The sequence below is a fragment of the Lithobates pipiens genome, unplaced genomic scaffold, assembly GCF_037356315.1.
Source record: "Lithobates pipiens isolate NorthernLeopardFrog02 unplaced genomic scaffold, aLitPip1_a1.2 Scaffold_28, whole genome shotgun sequence".
NCBI lineage: Eukaryota > Metazoa > Chordata > Amphibia > Anura > Ranidae > Lithobates > Lithobates pipiens.
This window is the reverse complement of record NW_027507789.1, coordinates 51116742-51144145: the sequence shown is the minus strand read 5'-3', so window position 1 is coordinate 51144145 and position 27404 is coordinate 51116742. Positions and strand designations below refer to the sequence as shown.

The following is a 27404-nucleotide window of genomic DNA, read 5'->3' as shown; positions in this document are numbered from 1 at the left end:
AGGGGTTTGTGGTCATATGGGTAAAAAAACAAATTCCCCGGTGTTGTGATCAGTAAGAGGAATAGTGCCCTCTCCTTGGTGTCGATGGGAGAAATAGCGCCCCATCAATGCTGACATTAGGAAGAATAGGACCCCTTCATTGTTGGTTGTAGGAATAGTGCCCCATCATTAGTGTCATTGGGAGGAATAGTACACCATCATAGGTCAGTGGGAGGAATAGTGCCCCATCACTCGTGTCAGTGGGAGGAATAGTTTTTAATCATTACTGGCATTAGGAGGAATAGCACCCCCATCATTGTTGGTTGTAGGAATAGTACCCCATCATTAGTGTTGGTGGGAGGACTGGCGACCCATCGTAATGTCAGTGGGAGGAATAGTGCCCCATTATTGGTGTTAGGAGAAGAAACTGATTATTCCTGTAAATGCTGAGTCTGGCCTAACCTCCTGAGCTTATCAGTTGGTCAATGAGGCCCCCCTGTTAGAATACCGAGCATAAGTATCCAGCAATAGCTGGGATAATCAGAACAGTATACTGCAGTTAAGAAAGCTGGGGTCAGACTGAGTATGATTAAAGTGGTAGTAAACCCTTACAGATACCCAGTAAAGTGACTTGCCTCAGGTGATACATAGAGATGAAACAAATCTTCCTACATAAGTTGTACCCATCTATCTGCAGTCCTCTTTCCTCTACAGTCATTAAAATTGCTGAATTTTAAAGCTTGTCTGAGGTGCTAGAAAAAAAAGGGAGCGGAGAGCTGACATTACACTCTGGAGAGCTCTGGGAGCTGATCGGAGGGAAGGGGCACACCCCCTTCACACAGCACACAGGAACAGAGCTGAGGCTGTCAATCTACTGGAGATCCCTCCCCAGTCACCTTTTTTCTCCTGGTGTCAGGAAAACTTGTCAGAAGTCAAGTACACACTATAGAGGGATATGCTTTGTTCATATTCCTTGTCTGAAATTTACAACCACTTTAAGGTAAGATTTATTAACAATAACCAAAAACCCATACAACCCCATTAAAAGAGAAGTTACGGCATGGTTGTTTTTTTTTTTTTTAATCATATTTGCCTAGGTAGGTGCTGCATTGGTCCCCTGCCACCTCTAAGACTGAGTGATCAAACACTACTGATCGCTCAGCTCTTAGTGCTGCATGAGCAGAGAGCTAGTATATATCAGTCACTGGCTCTCTGCTCTGCCAGTGTTCTCCTGGCTGTGTCTGCCTCTGGTTAGCTGTTTGCATGTAAGCTGCTGGGGCATTCAGAGCTGTTTGAGGTTGGGTTCACACTATCTTCGCATGTGGCTCACAGCAGAGGTCCGGTGCTTCCCCGGTCACCAATTTAGGTCTCATTACAACCCAAATTTTTGTCTGGATTCAGATCTAAAATGGGCCAAAAGACGCACAGGACTCCTGTGCAAATTCGCACCATGCCGCAGCGGAGATATGTGAACTGGCTCTATAGAGAGCCGGTCAAAATCTCCTGCTATTGCAAATTGGATGCGGGGAGCCATCAATTTGCAGTAGTGTAAACTCAGCCTGAAGGTTTCTGTCTACTCCCTGGGAAACCAGTAGAATGAAAGATTTTCATCTAAGATCATACAAGGAAGGTAGCAATATGAATGAGTGACTTTTCAGACATAACCCTGTATTTTATGTTTTATAGGTTCATTTTGCCACTATACATTGTAATGCAACAAAGTATTGGTGTGGCTGACAATATGGGTTTACCTTGCTGGGCCATACTATGGAAAATACTCTTCACAGTGGGATTGGTCCTTTTTTACTACTGTTTTTCCATCGGGATCACCTTCTACAACAAGTGGCTGCTCAAGGTGAGGCTTTTATTTTAATAGAAATATGAAGCAGAACTCCAGAAAAACAGATTGCTTGAAACCTTTCGTTGGGGGAGGTTTGGTTCCCTGCAGGTGCTCATAGATGTCTAGGACTCCTATGGGGATCCTCAACCTACCCTTGGCATGGAGAAATCTGATTTTCAGCTGAGTTACTGTTGTAACCAGCCTATGTGTTCCTTGCATATTCTTTTTAAAGTGGGTGTATGCCCACTCTTATTTATAAATTACTTCCATGGTGCTGATCTATAAGGATATACATGCCTCCTGCATGTACCTGTCAAATATCTCCCCATTATATGTTTGGAACCCTGCAATACTGTGGATTCTGGGGGCAGGTCTGTTGTCCAGGGCTTGGTGGGTAGAGTTGTGATCTCAGTAGACTCCCCGCCCACCTCTACACTCCCCTTGGCCAGACATCGATATTTCTTACATTGAACTTCTTCTGGTTTCGCGTAAGGATGAGCTCAGGTGTGTTCACGCAGCCCACGTGCAGAGCCTGCCAGGAAGTTGGCGCTGTGCCAATCACAGGCAGTGAGACATTTCCCGATCTCTGCAGCCGTGCATCGGGACAATGTCTCACTGCCTGTGATTAGCGTAGGACAATGCCGACTTCCTGGTGGTCTCTGCACGTGGGCTGTGCGAACACGCCTGAGCTCATCCTTAGTCTTGTGGATTATGCCCCATGATCACTAACATGTAGTCATAACCCAGGAAAGTCACCACATGACTTCAGCATGCCCAATCATGCTGAGGTGTGGAGCAGCCAATCCTGCGAGAGCTGTAGAAGAAAGGAGGGGGGATGTGAAGTACACAGAATGCCTCTCTCACACTTGTGCATTAAATAAGGAAATCACCTGTCACTCACAGCAAGGGGGAAGAAACAGACACCTATTTCTCTGTGTGTCTGTTTTTATCTTACTGAAGAAAGATAAGAGGATTCTACAGAGCTGGATTAACTTATTATGGCAAGACTGGGCACAGATGAAATGACATCCTCTGATATGAGTCTTAATTAAAAAAAACATTTTTGGGTTTACATCCACTGTCCTTTTTAGTGATCAACATGTGCAAGATTCCTTTCTAGCCAGGCCCTGTTTTTAATTTCATAACTGCACCCACAAATGTATCTCCTTAAAAGCTTAAAAAAAAAAAAGCTTCTTCACTGCTGTATGTTACAGAAAAGGTACATCTTTGCTTCCCATACTTGGTGGAACTATACGTAACAACTTGCAGAATTGATATGACCAGTTCTGTAGAGCACAGGCATTCTTTTTATTTCATGGCACTATAGACATAGAGCATGGGTGCTCAACCTGTGGCCCTCCAGCTGCTGCGAAACTACAAGCCCCATTAGGCATTGCAAGGCTGGCAGTTACAAGCATGACTCCCAAAGGGATGGAACTTGTAGTTCCGCAACAACTGAAGGGCCACATGTTGAGCACCCATGACATAGAGTATATCCGGAGTGGATTGGGAGATATAGGCTGGAATGCTGTGCATTCATATTAAGAAGATTTCCAGATTTGTGAACACTGTTTAGGGTGCTATGCAGAGATGCAGCATTACATTATTGTTACAATGTTATATCTCTGTTCTTTTCATCTGCAGATCGGTGGGATAAAAATCAATAAATGTTTTTTTACATAGAACTGCCATACCATTCTGAATCTCCTGATATCAACTTGCACAGCCGCAGTAACACCAGGAGAACGGTTGGCAGCACTCTGAACTAGTATACTAAACCTTTATACACACCATGCTATCAGTTAATAGTTCAAATATGTTTGGAGGAGGAGAGAGCAGTGATAAACTTATTACTGTGTGGCTACTCCTTCAATGTCCAAGAATGGACTAGGCACAGATTGGTGACCAAGCTGAACTGCTTAATGTTTATATCCATGTTTACTGGGGTTGCACCGATACCGTTTTTTTTCTTTATCGTACATCATAGGACACAGAGTCTCACGTAATTACTTGGTGGGTTATGGGCCTACCTTCAGGTGTTGACACTGGTATAACCAATACAGGAAGTTGACTCCCCTATCTAATCCCTCCTCCTTCCAGGAGTACCTCAGTTTTTTCGCCAGTGTCTAAAGGTGTTGGTCACGAGTGAAGATGTGCTCTAAGGAGCTCCAGGAGGGATCTATGCTGGATTTAAAGAAACCTCCACAATCAGATCCATCCTCGCCACTGAGGCCATAGGATGGTACCTGGACCTCGATGCAAGAACGAGGTTTTGCCTGTAATGCTTCTCTTTGAGAGCTGGACCCTAGGAACCAGGACGCTTTTTGGTCTTGCTACATTTCCTAAAGCTGTCTTGAGGGTACAAGGCTCAAAGGAGCGGAACCCCTTTTAAAAGGGCCCCAGTCTTTGAGCGTGTGTTAACGCAGCCCGCCGTGATGGGTGAAGTTTTGCATCTGCTGTTTCAGCAGTATCCTGCAGCGAGGATAAGGTGTAAAAAAAAAAAAAAAAGTTATGCGATTTTTCTGCAGAGTTTAGGCAGTATGCTGACAGAACACCCCTTTCCTCCCACTCCCCCTCTCCTCCTTAGGAGTTGTTTGGCGTCTTTTTTTTTTTTTTTATATATATTACTCACAGTTATGGTAGGTATCCTAGCCTGCTGTGGTGCGCCAAAAACCGGCAGTTGTTTTCAAAGCAGCGTGGGTTCCCTCTCTCTTCAGGTCTGCATAATACAGACCCGTATGCCGCTCGCGCTCGTGCGCACGAGCTAAGCATATTCCAGCTGAATGGGGGGGTTGCCGGAGGACACAGAGGGGCTTGGTCGTAGGTCACATGACGCTAGGTATGAGACTGTCATGTATCAGATAAGACCAGAACTGTGTGGACTGCAACAGATGAAACCCAAACGTGTATAAGTGAAATATAATGATTTATTAAGGAAAGTAAATAATATAAATACAACCACACAGTGCAATAAATCAACCAACAGAGACCCCCAAACAACAACAGACAGATATGTACAATAAATGGGAAATACCAGGATCGTAAACGATAGGCAGGCCAGGGTCATACACGGGGAGATCAGCAGATGGGGTAAGGAACTCAGGACAGGGAGAGGAAGGACGGATCAGACTGCAGGGCAGGGATAATGGTAACAGGTGGGACAGGGTAGGGACCAGGACAAGGAAACAGGATCAGAACCACGGGTCACAGGTTCAGGGCGCAGAAACAGGTTCAGAATCAGGCTCAGGATTACAAGGAACAATACCAGGGCAAACATATGAGTGCTTGCCAGCTATTTATAGGCCTGTGATTGGCCTCAAGTCACACCTGATTGCAGGAGGTGCTGCCTGCTCCATACTGCCAGGATCCATCCGCTGGGGGACGCCAGTACTGCAGCCCAAAGATGATATAACATCAGCAGGGAAAAGCTCTCCTGACAGCTCAAAACTGACAGGAGACACCTGCTGGTGGACCACAGTACTGCACGCCAAAAGACAGATATTATCAGCGGATGGAACATTTCCTGACAGAGACACAGGTCTATCCATACAGCGTTGATTACTGAGGGGGAAGCGCTGTCAACGCCAATCAGGTCCACCTGAGGCTCACACATTAAAGCACTCTGCTACAAGAAAACTCAGCCTTCGCAGCCAGAGTTCACTAAGGAGAGGAGTCTGTTATACTAAGAGACATTTAGTGCGGGGCGCGTAAGGGTGTAAAGCAGGCATTTCCAGTACAGGAAAAGAACTGTTAGCATTCATTGTTTGGATGAATTATTTAGCAGATAATATTGTGTGTACCTCTGCTTTTGTACTTAGCATTATGTCTTCCAGACCTACCTACGTAAAGGAATTTAAGGTGTCACCCTCAGGCGCTGGGAACCCCAGTCATGCCTCCACACTGTCTTCCTCTTCAGAGAGATCAGATATGGCAAGCCAGGGTGAGTCATTGGAAGCTAGCGGTGGTGCAACTACTTCACACACTTCAGCCCATGTTTGTGACTGAAGAAGCACTTTCCTCTGCCCTGCAGGGCTTAGAAGGAAGATTAGCGACTTTAATCACATCATCCATCCAGGTGGATAGGAAACGTCCTAGATCCCCCTCCTTAGACTGTTTACAGTTGGTGGAGGGTCCTAAAGAACTATAGGGACATGACAAGGTCTTTCCCACAGATGATCGGGAAGAAAAACAAGCCGGTTATTCCTCTTCAGAGGAAACAGTACTTGGAAATTCACCTTCACAAACTGAAGTACAGAGCCTTACGGAGATGGTTCGCTCTACTTTCATGTTACCTCTAACGGAGTCAGCTGAAGGTCCGGTATCCTCTTTGGGATCCTTAAAACCTTTTCAGGCTTTACATGCGTTTCCAGTACACGCATTACTTGAAAATTTATTCCGAATGGCATCATCCAGATAAGCAGCCCTCCTAAAAGATTCTCTAATCTCTATCCTATGGAGGAAAAATTCACTAAAAGGTGGAAAATTCCAGCAGTAGATGCTGCGATTTCCAATGTGAATAAAAGTTTAACTTGTCCAGTGGACAATGCACATATGCTTAAAGATCCAACAGATAAAAAGTTGGAAGGTCTGTTAAAAACCTCCTTTTCCTTAGCAGGGACCATAACTCAGCCTGCAATAGCAGCCATAGGCATCTGTCAGTCCTTAAAGCGGAGGTCCACCCTAAAATGGACCTTCCGCTCATCGGAATCCTCCCCCCCTCCGGCGCCACAATTGGCCCCTTTCAGGGGGGAGGGGGGTGCAGTTACCTGGATAATCCAGGTAACTGCACCCACTTCCGGGATAGCTCTCTGCGGAAAGGGGCGTAGATTACGCCCCTTTCCGCAAGTGCCCGCCCCCTTCTGCAAGTGCCCCGCTGCCTGCTGGGAAACACACAGATCCCAGAGGCAGCGGGGACTGTCCTTATTGCGCAGCGCGACTCGCGCATGCGCAGTAGGGAACCGGGAAATGGAGCCGAAAGGCTCCATTTCCTGATTCCCATACCCAAGATGGCGGCGGCAGCACCCGAGTACCGATCTAGAGATCGGCTTCGGGTGCCGACATCGCGGGCGCGCTGGACAGGTAAGTGTCACTATTTTAAAAGTCAGCAGCTGCAGTATTTGTAGCTGCTGGCTTTAAAAAAAAAAAAAAACGCGGAGTCCCGGCGGACTCCCGCTTTAAAGGACCAGTTTACAGATGCCCTCAAAGAGCTCCCTGCACAACAAGCTCAGGAGTTGGCCGAGCTACCTAAAGCATTGTGCTTTGCCATAGATGCTATAAAGGACTCTATTCACCAGGCATCACGTCTGGCGCTTGTACTTGTACACATGCGAAGGACCCTTTGGTTAAAGGGTTGGTCAGCTGAAACGCCTTGTAAAAATCTTCTAACTGAGTTCCCCTTTAAGGGAGAACGCCTTTTTGGAGATAGCTTGGATAAATACATTCAGACTATTTCCAGTGGAAAGAGTACTCTTTTACCAGTTAAAAGAAAATATAAACGTCCTTCGTTTAAACAGACTTTTTCCCCAGCACCAAGGGTATCCTCCTCTAGGCAGGGGCGACGGCCTTTGCCGTCGGACCCCACGGGAAGATCCCAGGGTCAGACCCAGGCACAGAGGAGGACCTGGGGCTGCAAGTCTGCAAAGCAGAATACTAAGGCCTCATCATAAAGAGGCATCCCCCCTCACCAAGGTGGGGGGAAGACTTCTGAAGTTCTCAGAAGTCTGGCAGAGGGAAATTCAGGACAGATGGGCCCTCTCCACTGTATCTCTAGGATACAAGCTAGAATTTTGAGAGTTTCCACCGGGCCGTTTTCTCAGATCAAACGTTCCGAGGGATCCAACCAAAAAGCAATCCATGTTGCAAGCGTTGGACCGATTATTGGCTCAAGGGGTGATCATGCAGATTCCCAAAGAAGAGCAAGGTTTGGGTTTTTACTCAAACCTATTTACGGTGCCAAAGCCGAAAGGAGATATCAGACCAATTCTAGATCTACGGAATCTAAATCAGTTCCTGAGGATCTGCTCCTTTAGCATGGAGTCAATTTAATCAGTCGTATCTATCCTACAAGGAGGGGAACTTCTGGCATCCATTGACATCAGAGATGCATATCTGCATGTCCCTATATTCCCTCCTCACCAGAGGTTTCTGCGTTCTTGCCGGCAAAGATCAGCTCCATACAGGAGCTAGTGAGGATGATCAGGTCGAGAAAAAAATCCTTCAATTCGCCTTTGCATGAGATTGTTAGGGAAGATGGTAGCTTCATTCGAAGCAGTTCCATATACCCAATTCCATTTGAGACTGTTTCAAAGCAGTATCCTGTCTGCTTGGAACAAGACGAATCAAACTTTGGATTTGCCAATGCGGCTGTCCCCAAGAGTATCCCAGAGCCTCGGTTACTGTCCCAGAACTTGCTGAAGGGAAAAGCCTTCAGACCAATTATCTGGAAGGTAGTGACGACAGATGCCAGCCTTTCAGGCTGGGGAGCAGTACTAGAGAAAACGACTGTCCAGGGACGATGGTCAGGAACTGAAGGTACCTTACCCATCAATATCCTGGAGATTCGAGCAGTATATCTGGCCCTATAGACCTGGACCTCCAGGTTAAAGGATTTTCCTGTCAGGATTCAATCCGACAATGCCACGGCTGTGGCATATATCAATCACCAAGGGGGCACCAGAAGTCTCTCAGCTCAGAGAGAGGTGAACCAGATTCTAACTTAGGCAGGGAACATTCTCTTCCGCCCATCGGCAGTTTTCATTCCGGGAGTAGAAAATTGGCAGGCGGACTATCTAAGTCGCCAGCAGCTATTCCCGGGGGAATGGTCTCTTCATCCAAAAGTGTTTGGAGCTGTTTGCCAAAAATGGGGGACTCCGGACGTAGACCTTCTAACGTCCAGATTCAACACAAAGATAGTCAACTTTGTGTCCAGGACAAGGGACCCACTCGCATACAGAACAGATGCGTTGGTGACCCCCTGGGATCAGTTCTCACTGATCTATGCTTTTCCCCCTAATCCGGTTGCTGCCTCTGCTTCTTTCCAGGATCAAGCTGATTCTGATAGCACCAGCATGGCCCAGAAGGTCATGGTTCGCGGAGATCGTAAAGATGACAGTGGAGGGTCCTTGGCCCCTTCCACTAAGGCGAGACCTGCTATCGCAGGGGCCTATATTTCATCCTACTTTACAAACGGTAAATTTAACGGCTTGGCTATTGAGACCCACATTCTGAAGAAACGTGTACTTTCCAGGTCAGTTATCTCTACTTTGATTAATGCTAGGAAGCCAGTTTCTAGAGCTATATATTATAGAGTCTGGGAAGCTTATGTTTCATGGTGTGAATCCAAGGGTTGGCACACTCTGAGATATATTATAGGCAGAGTTCTTGCCTTTCTACAGTTAGGCGTAGAGATGAAGTTGACCCTGAGTACTATTAAGGGTCAAGTCTCGGCCTTATCAATTTTGTTTCAAAGACCGCTTGCTACGCATTCTTTAGTCTGGGGTTTCATGCAAGGAGTGCTGCGGATAAATCCGCCAGTTAGATCTCCTTTAGATCCCAAGGGCTTAGTTTTGTCGGTGTTACAAAAACAGCCATTTGAACCATTACAGCATATTCCTTTAGTCCTTTTGACAAGGAAGCTGGTATTTTTAGTTGCTATACCTTCAGCAAGGAGGGTGTCAGAATTGGCTGCTCTTGTAAAGAGCCATATTTGGTTATTCATGAGGACAGAGTGGTGTTACGCCCTCGTTCCAGGCTTTTTGCCAAATGTAGTTTCAGGCTTTCATCTGAATGAAAATATTGTCCTTCCTTCGTTTTTTCCGAGACCAGGTTCCAGGGAAGAAAAATCTCTACATTGTCTTGATGTAGTGAGAGCAGTGAAGATCTATTTGAAGAAAACTGCTCAGATTCGTAAGACTGACATCGTATTCATTCTGCCAGAGGGTCCTAAGAAGGGACAGGCAGCGTCGAAATCCACTGTCTCCAAGTGGATTCGGCAAGTTATAATTCAAACTTATGGTTTAGAGGGAAAGATTCCCCCCTTTTCAAGTTAAGGTGCACTCCACCAGAGCGGTTGGTGCTTCTTGGGCAGTGCGTCACCAGGCCTCCATGTCTCAGATCTGCAAGGCCGCAACTTGGTCTTTAGTACATACATTAGCAACATTTTATCAAATAGATGTAAGATGGAATGAGGATATCGCCTTCGGGCGCAGTGTGCTGCAGACAGCAGTATAAGTCCTCAGGTCTGGGGGTTACCCTACGGGTTGTGTCTCCCTCCTCTCAAGTAGCATTGCTAAGGGACATCCCACCAAGTAATTGCTTGAGACTCTGTGTCCTATGATGTACGATAAAGAAAATAGGATTTGTAAAACAGCTTACCTGTAAAAGCCTTTTCTTGGAGTACATCATAGAACACAGAGCTCCTGCCACTCTGTTTTATGGGGTGAGACTATATTGCTTGGCTACAAAAACTGAGGTACACCTGGAAGGAGGAGGGGTTATATAGGGGAGTCAACTTCCTGTATTGGTTATACCAGTGTCAACACCTGAAGGTAGGCCTATAACCCACCAAGTAATTACTTGAAACTCTGTGTCCTATGATGTACTCCAAGAAAAGGATTTTTACAGGTAAGCTGTTTTAAAAATCCTATTTCTTTTTTCCGGTGAGTATGCGTACCAATTTTTTCGGCCAAGCACTCATCGATACCAATGCTTGTGTGTAAAAAGGAATTAAAGAGCCATCTAGTGGGCAGTTGAATTTTTTTTTTTTTTTTTTTTTTAATATAACTCATAGTACATATCTGGCCACATGCAAAATAATCTACATAGGTGTCTCGGTTTACCAGTGGCAGGAAATCAGGGCTGCTGGAGGTGCTCACATGGCTGAAGGAGAAGTTTCTGGACCCTGAAGGTATAGGGCAGAAGTGATCTAAGCTTGGGGGGAGACTGCCTCTACAGTGCCTTGCAAAAGTATTCACCCCTTGGCATTTTTTGTGTTTTGTTGCCTCACAGCCTGCAATTAATATGGATTGTTTGAGGATTTGCATCATTTAATTTACAGAACATGCCCACGACTTTGAAGATATGTATATCATTTTTATTTTTATTTTTTTGTGAAGCAAACAACAAATTAGACAAAATAACAGAAAAAGTCAATGTGCATAAAGATTCACCCCCCTGAAGTCAATACTTTATAGAGCCACCTTTTGCGGCTATCACAGCTCCAAGTCGCTTTGGATAAGGCTCTGTAAGCTTGCCACATCTTACCACTGAGATTTTTGCTCATTCCTCCTTGCAAAACTTCTCCAGCTCCTTCAGGTTGGATGGTTTGCACTTGTGAACAGCAATCTTTAAGTCTGACCACAGATTTTCTATTGGATTGAGGTCTGGGCTTTGGGTAGGCCATTCCAACACATTTACATGTTTCCCCTTAAACTACTCAAGTGTTGCTTTAGCAGTGTGTTTGGGGTCATCGTCCTGCTGAAAGGTGAACCTCCGTCCTAGCCTCAAATCACACACAGAGTGGTACAGGTTTTGCTCTTGAATATCCCTGTTTTTAGCACCATCCATCTTTCCCTCAACTCTGACCAGTTTCCCAACTGCTGAAAAACATCCCCACAGCATGATGCTGCCACCACCATGTTTCACTGTGGGGATGGTGTACTTTAGGTGATGTGTTGGGTTTGCGCCAGACATAGCGTTTTCTTTGATTGCCAAAAAGGTCAATTTTGGTCTTATCAGACCAGAGCACCTTCCTCCATACATTTTAGGAGTCTCCCACATGCCTTTCCGCAAACTCAAAACGTGCCATTTTGTTTTTTGCTGAAAGTAATGGCTTTCTTCTGGCCACTCTGCCATAAAGCCCAACTCTATGGAGCGTACAGCTTATTGTCATCCTATGTACAGATACTCCAGTCTCTACTGTGGAACTCTGCAGCTCCTCCAGGGTTACCTTAGGTCTCTGTGCTGCCTCTTTTGGCATGTTTGTTGTTGTTGTGCCATGTTCTTTACATTTGGTTATGATAGATTTGATGGTGCTCCTAAGGATCATCAAAGATTTGGATATTTATTTAAAACTAAACCCTGACTTGTACTTCTCAACAACATTTTCCCTTGTTTGGAAAGTTCCTTGGTCTTCATGACAGTATTTGGTTAGTGGTGCCTCTTGCTTAGGTGTTGCAGCCTCTGGGGCCTTTCAAAAAGGTGTGTCTATGTAATGACAGGTCATGTGACGCTTAGATTGCACACAGGTGGACATCATTTCACTAATTATGTGACTTCTGAAGGTAATTGGTTGCCCCAGAGCTTTTTATGGGCCTCATAACAAAGGGGGCCCATGAAAGCAGAGACAGCTGCCTGAAGGTAATGGGATACACACATAACTAACACAAAAAAAAAACTAAACGTCAACTTTAACATCAAAATGTCTTATTTCTTTACATTTATTATTTAACTGTTTAGTAATTTTAGTAGACAAAGGTGCCTGTTGTATTGCATAATACCGTATATACTCGAGTATAGGCCGACCCGAGTATAAGCCGAGGCCCCCAATTTACCCCCAAAAAACTGGGAAACCTATTGACTCGTGTATAAGCCGAGGGTGAGATATGCCTGTCCATCCCTGTGTGTGTGTCCATCCATCCATCCCTGTGTGTGTGTGTGTGTGTCCATCCATCCATCCATCCCTGTGTGTGTGTCCATCCATCCATCCATCCCTGTGTGTGTGTCCATCCCTGTGTGTGTGTGTGTCCATCCATCCATCCATCCCTGTGTGTGTGTGTGTCCATCCATCCATCCATCCATCCCTGTGTGTGTGTCCATCCATCCGTGTGTGTGTGTGTGTGTGTGTGTGTGTGTGTGTGTGTGTGGCCTTGTGTGTCCAGCCTACCTGTGTCCCGAGCCTCCGTCCGGTCCGGTCCCGTCCCGAGCCTCCGTCCGGTCCCGTCCCGTCCCGAGACTCCGTCCGGTCCCGTCCCGTCCCGAGCCGAGCCTCCGTCCGGTCCCGTCCCAGGATCACCGCTCTTCGTCGGCGCCCATTCCCCTGTTCAAATGCCGCGCCTCCCTGTCTGTGATAGGCGGAACACAATTTCCCAGCAGTCTGTGTTCCGCCTATCACGGACATCCTTTCATCCTCGTCCGTAGTACGAGGATGAGACGATGTCCGTGATAGGCGGAACACAGGCTGCTGGGAAATTCAGTGTTCCGCCTATCACAGGCGAAGGCGGAGCCGGAGGCGCGGCTTTTGAATTATAGAATGGCCGCTGTCTGTCTGCTCGACACGCTGATCGAGCAGGCAGACAGCGATGACTCGAGTATAAGCCGAGGGGGGCACTTTCAGCCTCAAAAAAGAGGCTGAAAATCTCGGCTTATACTCGAGTATATACGGTAAGTATATTTGTTCTTGAACTTTATTGAATTGCTTTATTGGTGTTTGGAAATGTGTATTTATTCCTTACTGTATGAGTGTCTTTATGGATCAGCATTGTCTGAATAGCACCCATGCTAAGCTCTCCAACTTCTGTGTTCAGAATACAAGAGGGCAGCTGCTCAGCGCGGGACCCAGAAGCCATGGAGCATCACTGGAGTAGTCATGTCTACTTCAATGATCTCCAGTTTCCAGGGGCATTGACAAGGTTATGGTGTATACATAGTTATGTACATTAGTCCAACCTAGACCAACTTAACTGTATAAAATATCCATACCTGAAATTCCTCTTTAAATGTGACTTGCATTAAACAAGACATCTAATACAGGTCCAGTGTAAACCTCAGATGTGGTTTCATGGATGGACTTGAAGTTGAAAATAAATACTTGGCAGCCAATGAGGGCAGTAAAGGACCAAGTAGGGATTGAGATCCGATTCCCTCCACAATGTAAAGTGTATCTAATCCCTCAAAACAATAATGTAATATTTTGCAACTTACAAGGCCTGAGACGTAGTGGCTGCATTTGTTCCTTTTTAAGGCTTGCTTACCGTGATTTTTATTTGGTAGTCCTACCAGTAACACATTCTTGTCCTAGGATGATGACATTCACTCACTGTACTGTATTTGTGGAAAAGCAGTGTTGTCACCCTATGGCATAACCACAGAACACCTCCCCCTCTCCATTCCCTAAAGAGGAGGTGTTTTGTAGTCCACAGAAGAGAACCGGGAAAACCTAAAAAGTTGTTTGAACTTTCAGGTCAGTGCATAGGATGTCACAGGTAGGGAATGCACCGATACCCTTTTCTTATAGTACCGATACTTTTAGTAAAGTACTTGCTGATAACAAGTACCGGTACTTTGTGTTGCAATTTGCATCCATACAAAATGAATGCAGTGCGATTCCTGTCCACTTTCGACTTCCCGCGCCCCTCCTGTGTGAACTAGGGCTGAAACAACTAATCGCTTAATTTCATAATCGATTACTATTTTCATAATCGATTAATCGGCCAGTAACATAATGGGGTTAAAAAATAATTAAAATGAGCCCTTTATAGTACAACAATATAATCACTACTGTAAATATTACCTTCACTGTTCTACAGTATAAAAAATGAACCCCTTCCAGTAGTGATTATATCCTTTTTTGTACTATAAAGGGCTAATTTTAGTCTTTTTAACCCCATTATGTTACTAAACATCTTAGCCCTGGTTCACATTTACGTGGTTTCCTATGGGACACGTTCATATCTGTGCTTTTTTCAGGGCCTGCATATTTGGAAAGGGTAAGGGACATTTACGCAAAGCGGTGCTTTTTTGGTTCAATATACTTCAATATACTTCAATGGAGAAGCTGCAGAAAAGAATGTAATGCATATTTGCAGCAATTTGTGTTTTTTAATCTGCCCAAAAAAGCAAATTGCAGTAAAATCACGTGCGCAAAAATGAAAACGCACAGCAAAAATCGCTGCAGAAACAGATCAAAAGTAAAAACTGCATAGGTGTGTACCGAGCCTTATGCTGGCCTCACGGATCAATTTTCAGGTGAGAATATTCAGATGAAAAATCTTTGTACATTCGCTGAATGGAAGAATTTTGTTTGATATTTTCACTTCATTTCTAAACAAAAACCACATACACTGTCTGAAAATTCCTTTAACCAAGAAGTTTTCTATTTCCAAATTTTCCTGTCACTGTGGTTAAAAAAGGAACGTCAATTTGACCCACTTTTTTTTTTTTTTTTTTTTAAGGTTATTAACCGATTAATCGAAACAATAATTGGCCAACTAATCGATTATGAAAATAATCGTTAGTTGCAGCCCTAGTGTGAACCCAAGCTTGTCATAGTGATTTTGAGCCTGAATTCACACAGGTGCAGTGCGGGAAACATTCCCTGCATGACGGGCTTGGGCTCCTCCTGTCTCTCCCATGGCTTTGTTCCTCCATCTTCAGCAGCTCTCCCCCCAGCCTCCAGGGGTTTCAACCATCCACTGAACTCCCTCCTCATCTCCCTGGTCCCGCAGTACCACATTTCCGCAATCCCTCGCTGTCAATTTCCGAAAACCCACTTGACCGGTCTGGGAATTTCAAATCCCCGTGGCTTTCTCTCCTCTCCTTGCAGTGCCGACAGTAAGGGCTATGCAGGCCATGGGAGAGGCAGGAGGAGCCCAAGCTGGAAAATGCAGATGTCCACAGTCATATTGGGAGCCGGAGATGGTGAAACCCATCATACAGGGAGGTTTCCCGCACTGCTCCTGTGTGAACTCAGAAATCACACAAAATCACTATGACAAGGCTGGGTTCACACGGGAGTGGTACAGAAAAACCACATGTTATTCAGACAGGAATCGCACCGCATTCCTGTTTAAATCACATGCAATTTGTTGCAGTGCGATTTGCGTCCATTCATTTTGTATGGATGCAAATCGCACGCAAAGTAGGGGTTTTGGGTATCGGGAGCATTTTCACGTACACTGGTATTCTGACGGGATTTAAAGGTATTTTTTGTACTTACAGAAAATGTACCAAGCCAAAAAAAATAAAACAAATGCAGCCACCACATGTATTGTAAGGTTTGGTAAGCTGCAAAATATTACGTTTTTGATCTTTTGGTTTCGATATATTTTAGATTTTGAACCTGGTTTAACATTTTATATTTCTTCATATTCTACTATGAATCTAGTGTTCCCAGATTCTCTGACATAGTCCATCTAAATCCTCACCAGAGCGGTGAGCTGTATTTGAAAAGAAGACATTTTCTGATTTTCACAAGAGAAGGTAAAAGCTTTCAGTGAGGAAGCCGAATATTTTGTTGACTTTTCAGTCAAATGTCTCATTTCCATTTTTTTGTTTAGTTTCATCTAAGCAAAACAGCCAGCAAAGCAAATTCAAATTTCATGAACATGACAAGCAGAGATACAAAGAAGAGCATTTTTAATTTTGGAAAAATGCCAAGAATGGTAAAAGTTCAGACAGATGTTAAAGGGAATATATAATAGTTTAGATTTATTTTATTTATTTTTTTAACCCCAGGCTGAAAAGTAGCTTTAAAGAGGTTGTAACCTTTTTTTGTAAAAAAAAAAAAAAAATAAAGAAAAAAGGGGCCTTTTGGGCCTGATTGGTTTCTCTGCAGAGCGGCACAAGATTTTGCAATTTTCAGTTTTAGTAAATCAACTCCAGTGTTAGGCCCCTTTCACACGGGACGGATCAGTAATGATCCGCCCCGTGATGATCCGCTTGCTCAGCGGGGATCGTTCCATTGTCCCCGCTGAGCCGGCGGCGGACAGGGCGGTCTCTGCACACTGTGCAGGGACCGCCCTGTCAGCTCTCTGCTCTCCTCTATGGGGGATCGGATGAACACGGACCGTTTGTCCGTGTTCATCCGATCCGCTCTGCAGACGGATAGAAAAATAGGATTTTCCTCCGTCTGCAGAATCGTACAATTGCGGAGGCGGACAATAGTGGGTGTCTGCGGATGTTCATCCGCAGACACCCGCTATCCCATAGCAAATGGATGGATGAAATACGGACATACTGTCCAAAAGTGTGAAAGGGGCCTGAATGTTTGTTTAAAATGACACTGCTAAATACCTTCTTTCCGATCTCCTCTTTGTGGTCATGTGACTTCCCGTCACACTCCTCTCTTGATGTGAGGACTACAGTGGGAAGGGCTGAGTGGACAGCACAGCAGTCACATGACCTCCCAGCTGACATCAGAGGGGGATTTCTGATGTCAGCTGTATCCCTTAGATCAGGGGGAGGAGAGCGGCTGGAGGCCATGTGACCACTCAGAAAACATCTGAAATAAGATATTTTTATAGGGGTTGGCAGTAATTCTAATCTGACTTTACAACCATTTTAATGATTATAGATTTTTATGCCTCGTTGAGACTAGCAATGACATACATATGTTTATAGGACATTTCTAAATGTATATAATTGCATAAAGTAAAAGTTTGGATTTAGGATGATACTATTTCTTTGCCAACTAAACTGATTTTACTTTAAGCATTCAAGGCACACTGCCCACTTTTTCAGTTATAAAAAGGGGACAGCTTTACCCCCCCCCCCCCCTAAAGCTTGCACTGTAATTGGTTTAATTTAATTAGCCAATAAATATTACCCACAATGCAGACTTCTAAGCCTCCTGTCTCTCTGTTATGGTGGCCTCACGTGGTCAAGTCTATCTCATGTCCCACTATCTATAAATGATTCACTTCACAGTGCACCAGGATTTTGTTTATGAACTCAAGTCGCTTATTAACCTTAATAGAATACGAATATTTGTATTTTGTGTACTATTGATATATTGGACATGTGTTTAATCAATTGCTGTTGTGCACTGTACTGATTGATTTTTATTAACTAGAATTTGAGTTTAAAGCGGCACTAAGCATTCGCTTACTTTGTCACCTCCCCTTTTGCAAATACTAAACATTTTTTATATTTTTCTTTTTTTGGTAAATGTTGCTTCTCTTCTGAGTTTTGTCCTAGGACAGGCCCCGCTGCCTTTTGGTATTGCTACGTCACAGCTATTCCAGGAGGCAGTTTGTTAATAAGCTGCATTTTTTGCACAGGCATGACGGATGTGTGCACATGCGCACCAATGTTGCATGTGCAGTGCCTGTTTACCAGAAGCTGGTAGGATTTGTGCAGACATGCTTCCAGTCTCTGCCATCTCCCAAATGCCTGGAAGACAGTTCTGTTCTAAAATCCATATCAACCAGATTCCTCAGACTGTCAATGTGATCCTGGATGGAATTGTAGGCTCTTGTTCCATACTTCTGAACGTGTGCAAATATCCTCGCTGAAATCCGCAGAGGGTGGTGCTCAGAACCAGGGAAATTGCTGACTCAGAAAATATTGGTAATTATAGGGGTGTAATGAGCACTGCGAAGGTGAGTGAGAGCTTGAACATTAGTCACTTAGCAGACAGGCTGCATCCTGGGCCAGTGTAGATGCAACATTTTCATGTTTGACTAGAGTGTACTGTACAAAACAAAATATGCGTTATGATTCATGTTTCCGTACTTCCTTTATTTTCTTTGTTGCAGAGATTTCACTTGCCTCTATTTATGACTCTTGTGCATCTGCTCATGATTTTCATTATGTCAGCGGTAAGTCGAGTACTGATGACCTGCTATAGCGGCCGTGCACGCGTTATTCTACCGTGGTCAGACTACCTCAAAAAAGTGGCGCCTACAGGTACAGGCAACATTCTATCCTTTGTTTAGTACCATATATTATAGTTTGTGGTTTCTTTTCTAATTATTTTTATTGAAGATTCAAAAAAGATTTACGTGTTTCCAATACTTATAAACATAGGAAAGATAGTATATCAAAATATAATAACAATACATCAAGTTTCAAGAAACATTGAAGGTGTAACCTGTGAATATATTTTGATGAGCCCACCTCTTACATAAGTTTGCTCAATGAGCTATCGCAAAGTATTCTACAAAAAAGATATAGAGAGAGAGAAGTATACCTGTGCCCATTTTCTCTGTTTCTTCTGAGCTGAGCACTTCTGGCTTCATAAACAGCAGGGGAAATTGAGGAATGGATGTTCCTAAATCTCTTTCCACCTGGCATCCTGAAAACCGTCTTTTGTGGTATTGGGCTCAAGGGAAGAGCAAGAGAGCCCTAGAACCATGGAGAGAAGGGAGTGGGCACACCACATGCACTGTAAAAGTGATTAGGTGTGCCAACCATCCAGACAGCCAGGAGCAGGCTGAACAAAACAAACACAAGCTTATGGCTGCTACTTGCACAAATGCTTCTGATATTCATGACTCCTTTGTGTACAGATCTTTAATGTTTAAACCCACCCTCCACCCCCCACCCCCCCCCCCCCCCCTCATTCTTTCATTACACCAGTAGCTGCTGGGAGGAGGAATCTGCGGGTGCTTTTTTCAGTTCCTAGAGAAGCAATAAAGCTCCCAGATCTACATTACTCACTCAAGAGCCCTTTCCATGCACACAGTGGTGTTGATTTAAAGGCAAATAGACTGTTCACTTTGCAAGTGCAGTCACACACTGCAAGGAAAGTATCCCCAGAGCTTGAATGAGTGAATGAGGTGAAGCTCTGCTGACTTACATCATCCAATTACTAAGTTGTGAGGAAAGTTCCCCTGCAGAGTGCTTCTCTTGAAAAGTAAATAACCTGTTTGCCTTTAGTAAATCAACCCCATTGTGTGGGCAAGCTTTTGGGAGTCAAAGCAGCAGCATTGTTTTGCTGGCAAAGAAATCCATGTATGCCTTTGGAGAGGGTAGGGGTGGTAGGGCTAGGTGGAGTTCTGTAGTGCAGCATTGGAAACCCTTTGATGGAAGTTCACTTTTACAAAAAAATAAATGCACATTTTTTTGCAGGTTAAAAAATATACATTTATTATTATTTTTTGTTAGGGACCTGTAAAGCATTGTACCCACGATCAGATCTGCCTGTACTTCCAATAGGGTCAGGCAGTTCCACTCTGACAGGAATCTCAATGAACTACCAAGAGCGCTCAACAGAACTCTAGTAGTTTGAGAACTACAAGCTGACAGCCACAAAGGCTGTTGGTACTTGCACTTTTCCCATTCACAGAACACTGTAACTGGATGACACAGCCAGGCGGGTGGCGGTTGACCTCTATCGGGGGAAATAAGATCCCCCACTAGCTGTCCAAATGGGCACTGGGGGGGGGGGGGGGGGGAATGCAGGGGCCAGTGCATTTGTAACATGTTACATTCTGAATATTGGTGTAACATGTTACAAAAGGCGAACTTATCCTTTAAGAGCTTACTGGATCCTGTCTGGAAGGATCACCAGGTATTTTTCTGTACTTGCATTGTTTTTAAGGGGTCAAAGCATTATGCATGTATTGCAGAGATGTGACTAAGTGTCCCAGAAGCCGCACATCAAGTCAAGACCTGCTGTATGATGGTGAATGGCAGTTTCAGCCTGGACCCCCGCCAGGCCACGCCCCGCACCGTGTTTCACTCCGGCCACTTGAGTTTATTCATGGGGGGGGGGAGTCCCCATGAGTAAGCTCCGGTGGCCGGAGTGAAATGTGTTGGGGTCATGGCCTGGTGGGGGCCCAGGCTGAAACTCATTCACTATCATACAGCAAGTTTTGACTTGATGTACGGCTCCTGGGACTTTTAGGTCACTCTCTCTACCTTTGCCTGGAGCTTAGACAAGCTCCTTTCCCAGCCAGCACTCATAGTAGTAGGCACAGGACCTCATTCCCATATAACTGGAGCGGCTCACACACATATCCTTGGTATTGCAGAGATGTATTGCAAATGTTTGTTTTTTTTTTTTTGTTTTTTTTTTTTTAGTTTACTCCGACATATAGTTTAAATAGAAAATTACACTTGTTCCTGACAGTGTTGGCTCATGGCAGAATTTTAACTATTGCTATTTATGTTCAGCTTTGGCCACTGCTCTGGACATTGGACTTTCTAATTGGAGCTTCCTGTACATCACTGTGTCACTGTGAGTTGGTAAGACCTACACTAATCATCAGAGAGAACAATATTTGTACAAGTGCTATTATGTTTTTTTTTATTCTGTTACCACCAGGTACACCATGACGAAGTCCTCTGCAGTTCTCTTCATCCTTTTCTTCTCCCTCCTCTTTAAGTTAGAGGAACTGGTGAGTCACTGGAGGAATGTGCAGGGTGGAGAGGGAGTGAACGGGAATACATAGGGATCTGGCTATCATATGACAGCTAAATTACCTTTAGGCAACACAACAGCACCAATCTGCCAACATTTTTGTGATTGATGCCTTGCAAATGTAGCCATGTTTACTTCTACATTTCACACAAACAAGCTCTCCGGCTTGATGAAACACATTAATATTGCTAAAGGAATAGGATCGGTTCCACGGATCCAAAAAAGCAGTTTTATTTCAGAAGACTCAAGTTAGTACTTGTTTAATCCAATATGGCAACATACCATAACACTTATTTTTCCATTCTTTTTAAAAAGACTTTAATCCTAAAAGATTTGAGAAGACAAATATACAGATTACCTTAGATGTTGGTAGTTCTTTCCACTGGTACTGTGTACACACTTGTATAACTATACTGTTATTATTCACAGCAAAATGTAAATGGATAGTAAACTCTTTCTGTGTGACCTATGCACTATAACCTGTGTTATCAATCCTGCTTTCTGCAGAGACCGGCCCTTATTCTGGTGGTCTTACTCATTTCCGGAGGCCTTTTTATGTTCACATTCAAGTCAACGCAGTTTGACACCAGGGGTTTCATTTTGGTACTTGCTGCTTCCTGTCTTGGTGGGATCAGATGGACTCTGACCCAGATCCTCATGCAGAAGGCAGAGCTGGGTAAGTACTGGGTGATGGCTGACAGGTATGTTAATTTTTATGTAGCAATTATATTTTTATATCATATGAGATAAGTGCAGCTTTTTGCTGGGCCATCATAAATAGCCTTTTTGTTTTGCTTTTTGGTGGCCTCTGAAAATTTCAAGCTGAAGTTCGGGCACAAAAATATTCATTTAAATTAGGGTTGCACCTATAAATATCCTACAGTAAAAATAACTAGAATATGGAAAACAGTAGTAGGAAGATAACCTTGTAGATACTGGTAAGGGAGGGAGGGTGGAGGGATAAGGAAACTAAATTAATTAAATGGAAATAGGGGTGAGCTTAGAGATGAATCGCCACAATTGCGATCACTCACTGTGCCTCTTTGCTTTATGTAAAACGCTCTCTCTACTCCTCCTATTTTATGTTAAAACGTGAGACAGAATAAGAATGTTTAACAAAAATTATTATTGTATTTGTCAAAGTATTTCAAATATTTAATAAAGAATACATATAAAAAAAAAGAAAAATTAGGGTTGCACCGATACTGAGCACTTGTACTCGTGCAAATGCTGCGATGCCTAATACGATAATTGGTCAGCCTCGGAGATTATCAGTGCAGCCATTTACCATCACCATACTCCCCCCGTGTAGCTTTCAATAAAGCAGCTGGCAGACGCTTCTCCTCCTCTCCCTTCCCCAGCTTTCAGCTGCTTTCTTGAAAGCTATACAGGGGGACCGGTGATTGTAACTGTCACCACCGCTGCACCGATCACCCCCTCCATGTCCCCCTCTGCTCCCCGTCCCTGTCTCCCTCTGGATTCCCCTCTGTGTCCTCCCCTGGGTCCCCCTCTGTGTCCTCCCCTGGGTCCCCCTCTGTGTCCTCCCCTGGGTCCCCCTCTGTGTCCTCCCCTGGGTCCCCCTCTGTGTCCTCCCCTGGGCCCCCCTCTGTGTCCTATTCCAGGGCCCCCCTCTGTGTCCTATTCCAGGGCCCCCCTCTGTGTCCTATTCCGGGGGCCCCCCCCTCTGTGTCCTATTCCAGGGGCCCCCCCTCTGTGTCCTATTCCGGGGGCCCCCCTCTGTCCTATTCCGGGCCCCCCCTCTGTGTCCTATTCCGGGGCCCCCCCCTCTGTGTCCTATTCCGGGGGCCCCCCCCTCTGTGTCCTATTCCGGGGGCCCCCCCCTCTGTGTCCTATTCCGGGGGCCCCCCCCTCTGTGTCCTATTCCGGGGCCCCCCCCTGTGTCCTATTCCGGGGGCCCCCCCCTCTGTGTCCTATTCCGGGGCCCCCCCTCTGTGTCCTATTCCGGGGGCCCCCCCTCTGTGTCCTATTCCGGGGGCCCCCCCCTCTGTGTCCTATTCCGGGGGCCCCCCCCCTCTGTGTCCTATTCCGGGGCCCCCCCCCTCTGTGTCCTATTCCGGGGGCCCCCCCCTCTGTGCCCTATTCCGGGGGCCCCCCTCCGTGTCCTCCTTTGTCTCAGATCTGTCAGGATGGAGAACGGAGGAGCCAATAAATATGTAATTTACTGGCTCCTTCCTTTTTCTGAATGATCACTAACTGTTGTCCACTCATAACTGAGCATCGTAAATGGTTTATGATGCTTCAGTTTATGAATGAACAGGAGCCTCCGTCTCCTGTCCATTCATCTCCAGTGCAGCTGAGGCTGAAAAGAAAGGGACTGGGGAATCTGTGTCCTTAGTCCCTTTTCCTGTCTCAAAGAAATGTAATAAATATTTAAAAGTTAAATTGTATGTATACCCCAAACTTTCCGTCAGATTGACCCAGTTGTATATTGTGCACCGAGCATATCTTTACCCCCCCCTAAGAGTCGCCCGCTTTAAGCAACAGTCTTCTACCTCGTGTACAATGTGTAATCAGGCGACGGACATTTTTCCATTTAATTTGGGCGTGTCCGGTCCTTCGGAGTCTATGGAAGCAGATTTCCTCCATGATGACATGGGATCCCCTTTAACCCTCAACCCCAAACAATGCCTACTGGGGATATTCCCCGATTCTAAGATAGACAAATTCACTAAAGCATTTCGGCATTAAACACTGTTTTCTGCCCAAAAAATTATAGCCAGACAGTGGATGAGACCCATTCTCCCCAGCTTCAATGACTGGAAAATAGATATATATAAGACACTTCCTTACAAGAAGTTCAAATACATTAACGGAGGTTGTGCAGATAAGTACAACAAAATCTGGGATAGGTGGCTTGCGTCCGCTGACACATGCACTGGTGGCTCGTAAAGTCATAACCCCCTCCCAGCGTGGAATCTCATGAATAGTATAGACAGAAGGTTTTCTACCCAATTGCTGAGTCCATTGTTCAATCTGCATAAGTTCCTGACATGTTGTGTTTACTTGTACACAAGCTACATAACTTTGTTATATGCATTAGTTCAGTATCGCCTTATAACCTGCAGAAATATGTTCAAACTTTAATAAAAACTTTTTTTCAACAAGAAAAAAAAAAAAGTTAAATTGTAAAAAAAAAAAAAAAAACACCACTGATACCGTCCCCTCCCAAAAAAGAAAGCATTGTAAAAAAATATAAAAAATGGAAAAAAAATTAAAAAAATTATTTGTAAAAATAATTTTTTTTTTTTTTTAAAAAACTACTGACACAGTCCATGCCTCATCAGTGCCCATCAGTGTTGCATATTAGTGCCACTGTAACATGACATTAAAAAAAAGTGTCAGTTATCGGTATTGGTGAGTACTTGGGGGGAGGGGGGGGGGGGGAAGTATTGGTACTTGTACACGGTCTTAAAAAAGTGGTGTCGGTGCAACCCTAATTTTAAATATATTCCTCAACGATACAATGTACAGTAAGTCCAATTTGTGTGCACTAAATACCTTTAAAAAACCCAGTGTACATTAAGCGCATTTGCTCTAGATGTGAGGGGAAGCTTTGCTGGTTTCCATCATCCAATCATGTACAAGCAAAAATAATATTATTATTTTTTATTTCTTTGCATGTGAAGATTTATCCAGTATATTTGCCTTTAGTAAATCGACCCCAAAGTGTCCATTAGTTGTTTAATGCTTTCTTACTGCACAGATCTGGAAGAAATACACAAAGGACACCGAAATTTAAGTAAGAATACACACACAGCTCTAGTCTGTGCTAAGCCACTGGCTGCTGAGTGTGTGCATCCGCTCGTTATCGTGGCTTATCCTTCCCCACTGGAGGGCTTTGTTTAAAGGTATGTTTCACATAATGTGCTAGTATGTGTTGTATACTAGCACATTATGATATTGCCTTGCAGGGGGAATTTATTTTTTCATTTTTATATCGAGTTTACTACCGCTTTAAGCATCCCATAGATTATTCTGTTGTTTTTTTTTCGGTCAACCAGCAGGTTGACTGAAAAAAACTGACCTGATTCCCATCCACATAATCAAGGTGGATGGGGAAATCACATCTACTAAGCTATTGTATTTTGACAGCCAGAGACTTCCCCGCCATCAGAATACAATGATCAGCACTGTCGGGTATAGCCTTTGGCACTTATCGAGCAGCAGTTATCTGGCAGGCTTGGCTGTACAGTGGATCTGTAGTGAAGGAAATAGTTTATTTGGACCAGCTTGGTTCAAACTACTATTTAAAGTTCACCAAAACCTAAAGTTAGGCTTTAGGCCCCATTCACACCTGAGCATAGCGTTTTCAGGCAGAAAATCGTGTGATATTACCTCAATTTTGCGTCGTGTTTTGCAGCGATTTTGTGCAGGGCAAAAGGTCACCAATGTAAAAAGAAGAAAAACGCCAAAATCTGCCTAAAAAAAAAAAAAAAAAAAAAAAAAAAAGGTTCTGGAACTTGTTAAAGCTTCAGGCGTTTTGTATCTTCTGGCTCCAGGCGTTTTGGAGTGGAGATGTGAACCATCTAAATAGAGAATAATTGATTTTTTTTTTTCCCCTCCAGCGTTTTGTAACTTCAAGGCTCCAAGCTACAAAACGCTCAGGTGTGAATGGGGTCTTAACGTAAATCTGTGTTGTGCTCATGCTTCACTTAAATGCCGCACTCATTAGCAGTACATTTACCTCACTTCCCCCACTGTTCCATTCAGCTGTCAAGAACGCAGAAAGACAGCACTTTGTAAGTACTGAGTTGCTGCAGTTTGAGCTTACCCAGAGCAGAGGATTCCCCACCTCCTCAACGTGACAGCACTGGACCTATCCTCAAGCACCAGTATTTTCACATGGAGTGAGTCACATGTTCCCTTTAATACCCATAAGTACTAGGCATTTTCTTCTTTCCCAGTGGGTGAACAGAGCCACTAAAGAGCAAAGAATAGGTATGTACTGGAAGGGGAGTGAAATTAAATTGGATGTAAACCCACTCTCATCCTTTCTAAATGACTGCAATATTGGTTATCTAGAAGGATATACACGCCTCCTGCATGTATATTTATCTGTCAAATGTCTCCCCTCTGTCTGCTATGAGACCCGAAAAACTGCAGATTTTGTGGGTGGGTCTGTTTTCCAGGGCTCAGTGGGTGGAGTCATGATGTCAGTAGACTCCCCGCCCACCTCTACACTCCCCTTATCAACATGCATTTTCTCCTGTGTATTTCTTACACTGAACTTCTGCTATGATCACTAACATCCAGTCAAAACCCAGAAAAGTCCCAACATGACTTCAGCATGCCAAATCGTGCTGAGGTGTGGAACAGCCAATCCTTGCAGAGCTTCTGAAGAAAAGAGTGGGAGGGAATTAAAAAATAATGCATGTCTTAGGCCAGTGCACGAGATATGTAAATCACCTGTCACTCACAGCAAGGGGGAAGAACAGGCAAAGATTTCACAGTTTGTTTTATTTCACTGAAAAAAGATATGAGGATTGCTCAGAGCTGGATTAACTCTTTGTGGCAAGACTGGGCACAGATGATCTGAAATCCCATACTCTATATTGTGCCAGACAAAACAAATAAAACATTTTGCGTTTACATCCACTTTAAGGTAAATTTGGTACTTTCTGCAGAGAAAAGGATGCATTGAATAGTCAGCTAATCAGTAAAGTGTATTTATTGTGTGTATTATTCCCCCCCCCAGGTTTACAGAATCCCATAGACACCATGTTTCACTTACAACCTCTTATGTTCCTCAGCCTGTTCCCTTTGTTTGTGGGTATTGAAGGTGAGAATGTGCTAACTTATGCAGTTGATTTTGCTATTGCAGTAGAACTACAGTACCATCATTAGGTGTAGTTGGTGTGTGATGTCAATAGGAGTATTTGAATTAGTAGTACTGGAGTAGTTTAGTGACAATTAACCAGTTCCCGACCGGCGCACGACTATGTAGGTCGGCAGAATGGCAAGGGCAGGCAAGCTGGCGTACAGGTACGTCCAGTTGAAATTGCCGCCCTGCCATCGCGTGCGTGCGTGCCAGTCAGGATGCCCAGGAGTCCGGTCGCGGGTGCTGTGGACTCGGTCGCCATGGGCATACCCGCGATCGTCTCACGGGGAGGCTGAACGGGGAGATGACGATGTAAACCGCATCTCCCCGTTCTGCCTAGCAACAAGTGACACTGATCTCTGCTCCCTGTGATTGGAGCAGAGATCAGTGTTCACTAGCACACAGCCCAGCCCCCCACAGTTAGTAACACGCCCCTAGGACACACTTAACCCCTACACTGCCACCCCCTGGTTAACCCTTTCACTGCCAGTGTAATTTACACAGGAATTCGTGCATTTGTATAGCACTGATTGCTGTATAAATGACAGTGGTCCCAAAAATGTGTCAAAAATGTCCGATGTGTCTGCCATAATGTCGCAGTCACAATAAACATCGCTGATCACCGCCATTACTAGTAAAAAAAAAATTATTAATAAAAATGCCAT

The 27404-nt window shown here is 44.5% G+C and overlaps 1 protein-coding gene across 4 annotated transcripts in view; it reads left to right on the top strand.

Moving 5' to 3' along the window:
• SLC35H1 (solute carrier family 35 member H1) overlaps positions 1–27404 on the top strand; it is a 57997-nt gene that overhangs the window by 6833 nt on the left and 23760 nt on the right. For 3 of the 4 annotated variants that reach the window (XM_077459204.1, XM_077459205.1, XM_077459206.1), the window contains exons 3-8: positions 1666–1834; positions 18292–18442; positions 20654–20717; positions 20805–20877; positions 21408–21576; positions 26617–26700. In XM_077459204.1, the coding sequence (XP_077315330.1) occupies positions 1691–1834; positions 18292–18442; positions 20654–20717; positions 20805–20877; positions 21408–21576; positions 26617–26700 (685 nt within the window). In that variant the 5' untranslated portion in view covers positions 1666–1690. Of the gene's footprint in view, positions 1–1665; positions 1835–18291; positions 18443–20653; positions 20726–20804; positions 20878–21407; positions 21577–26616; positions 26701–27404 lie in introns of those variants that run through there. The other variant, XM_077459207.1, reaches the window with a different exon arrangement.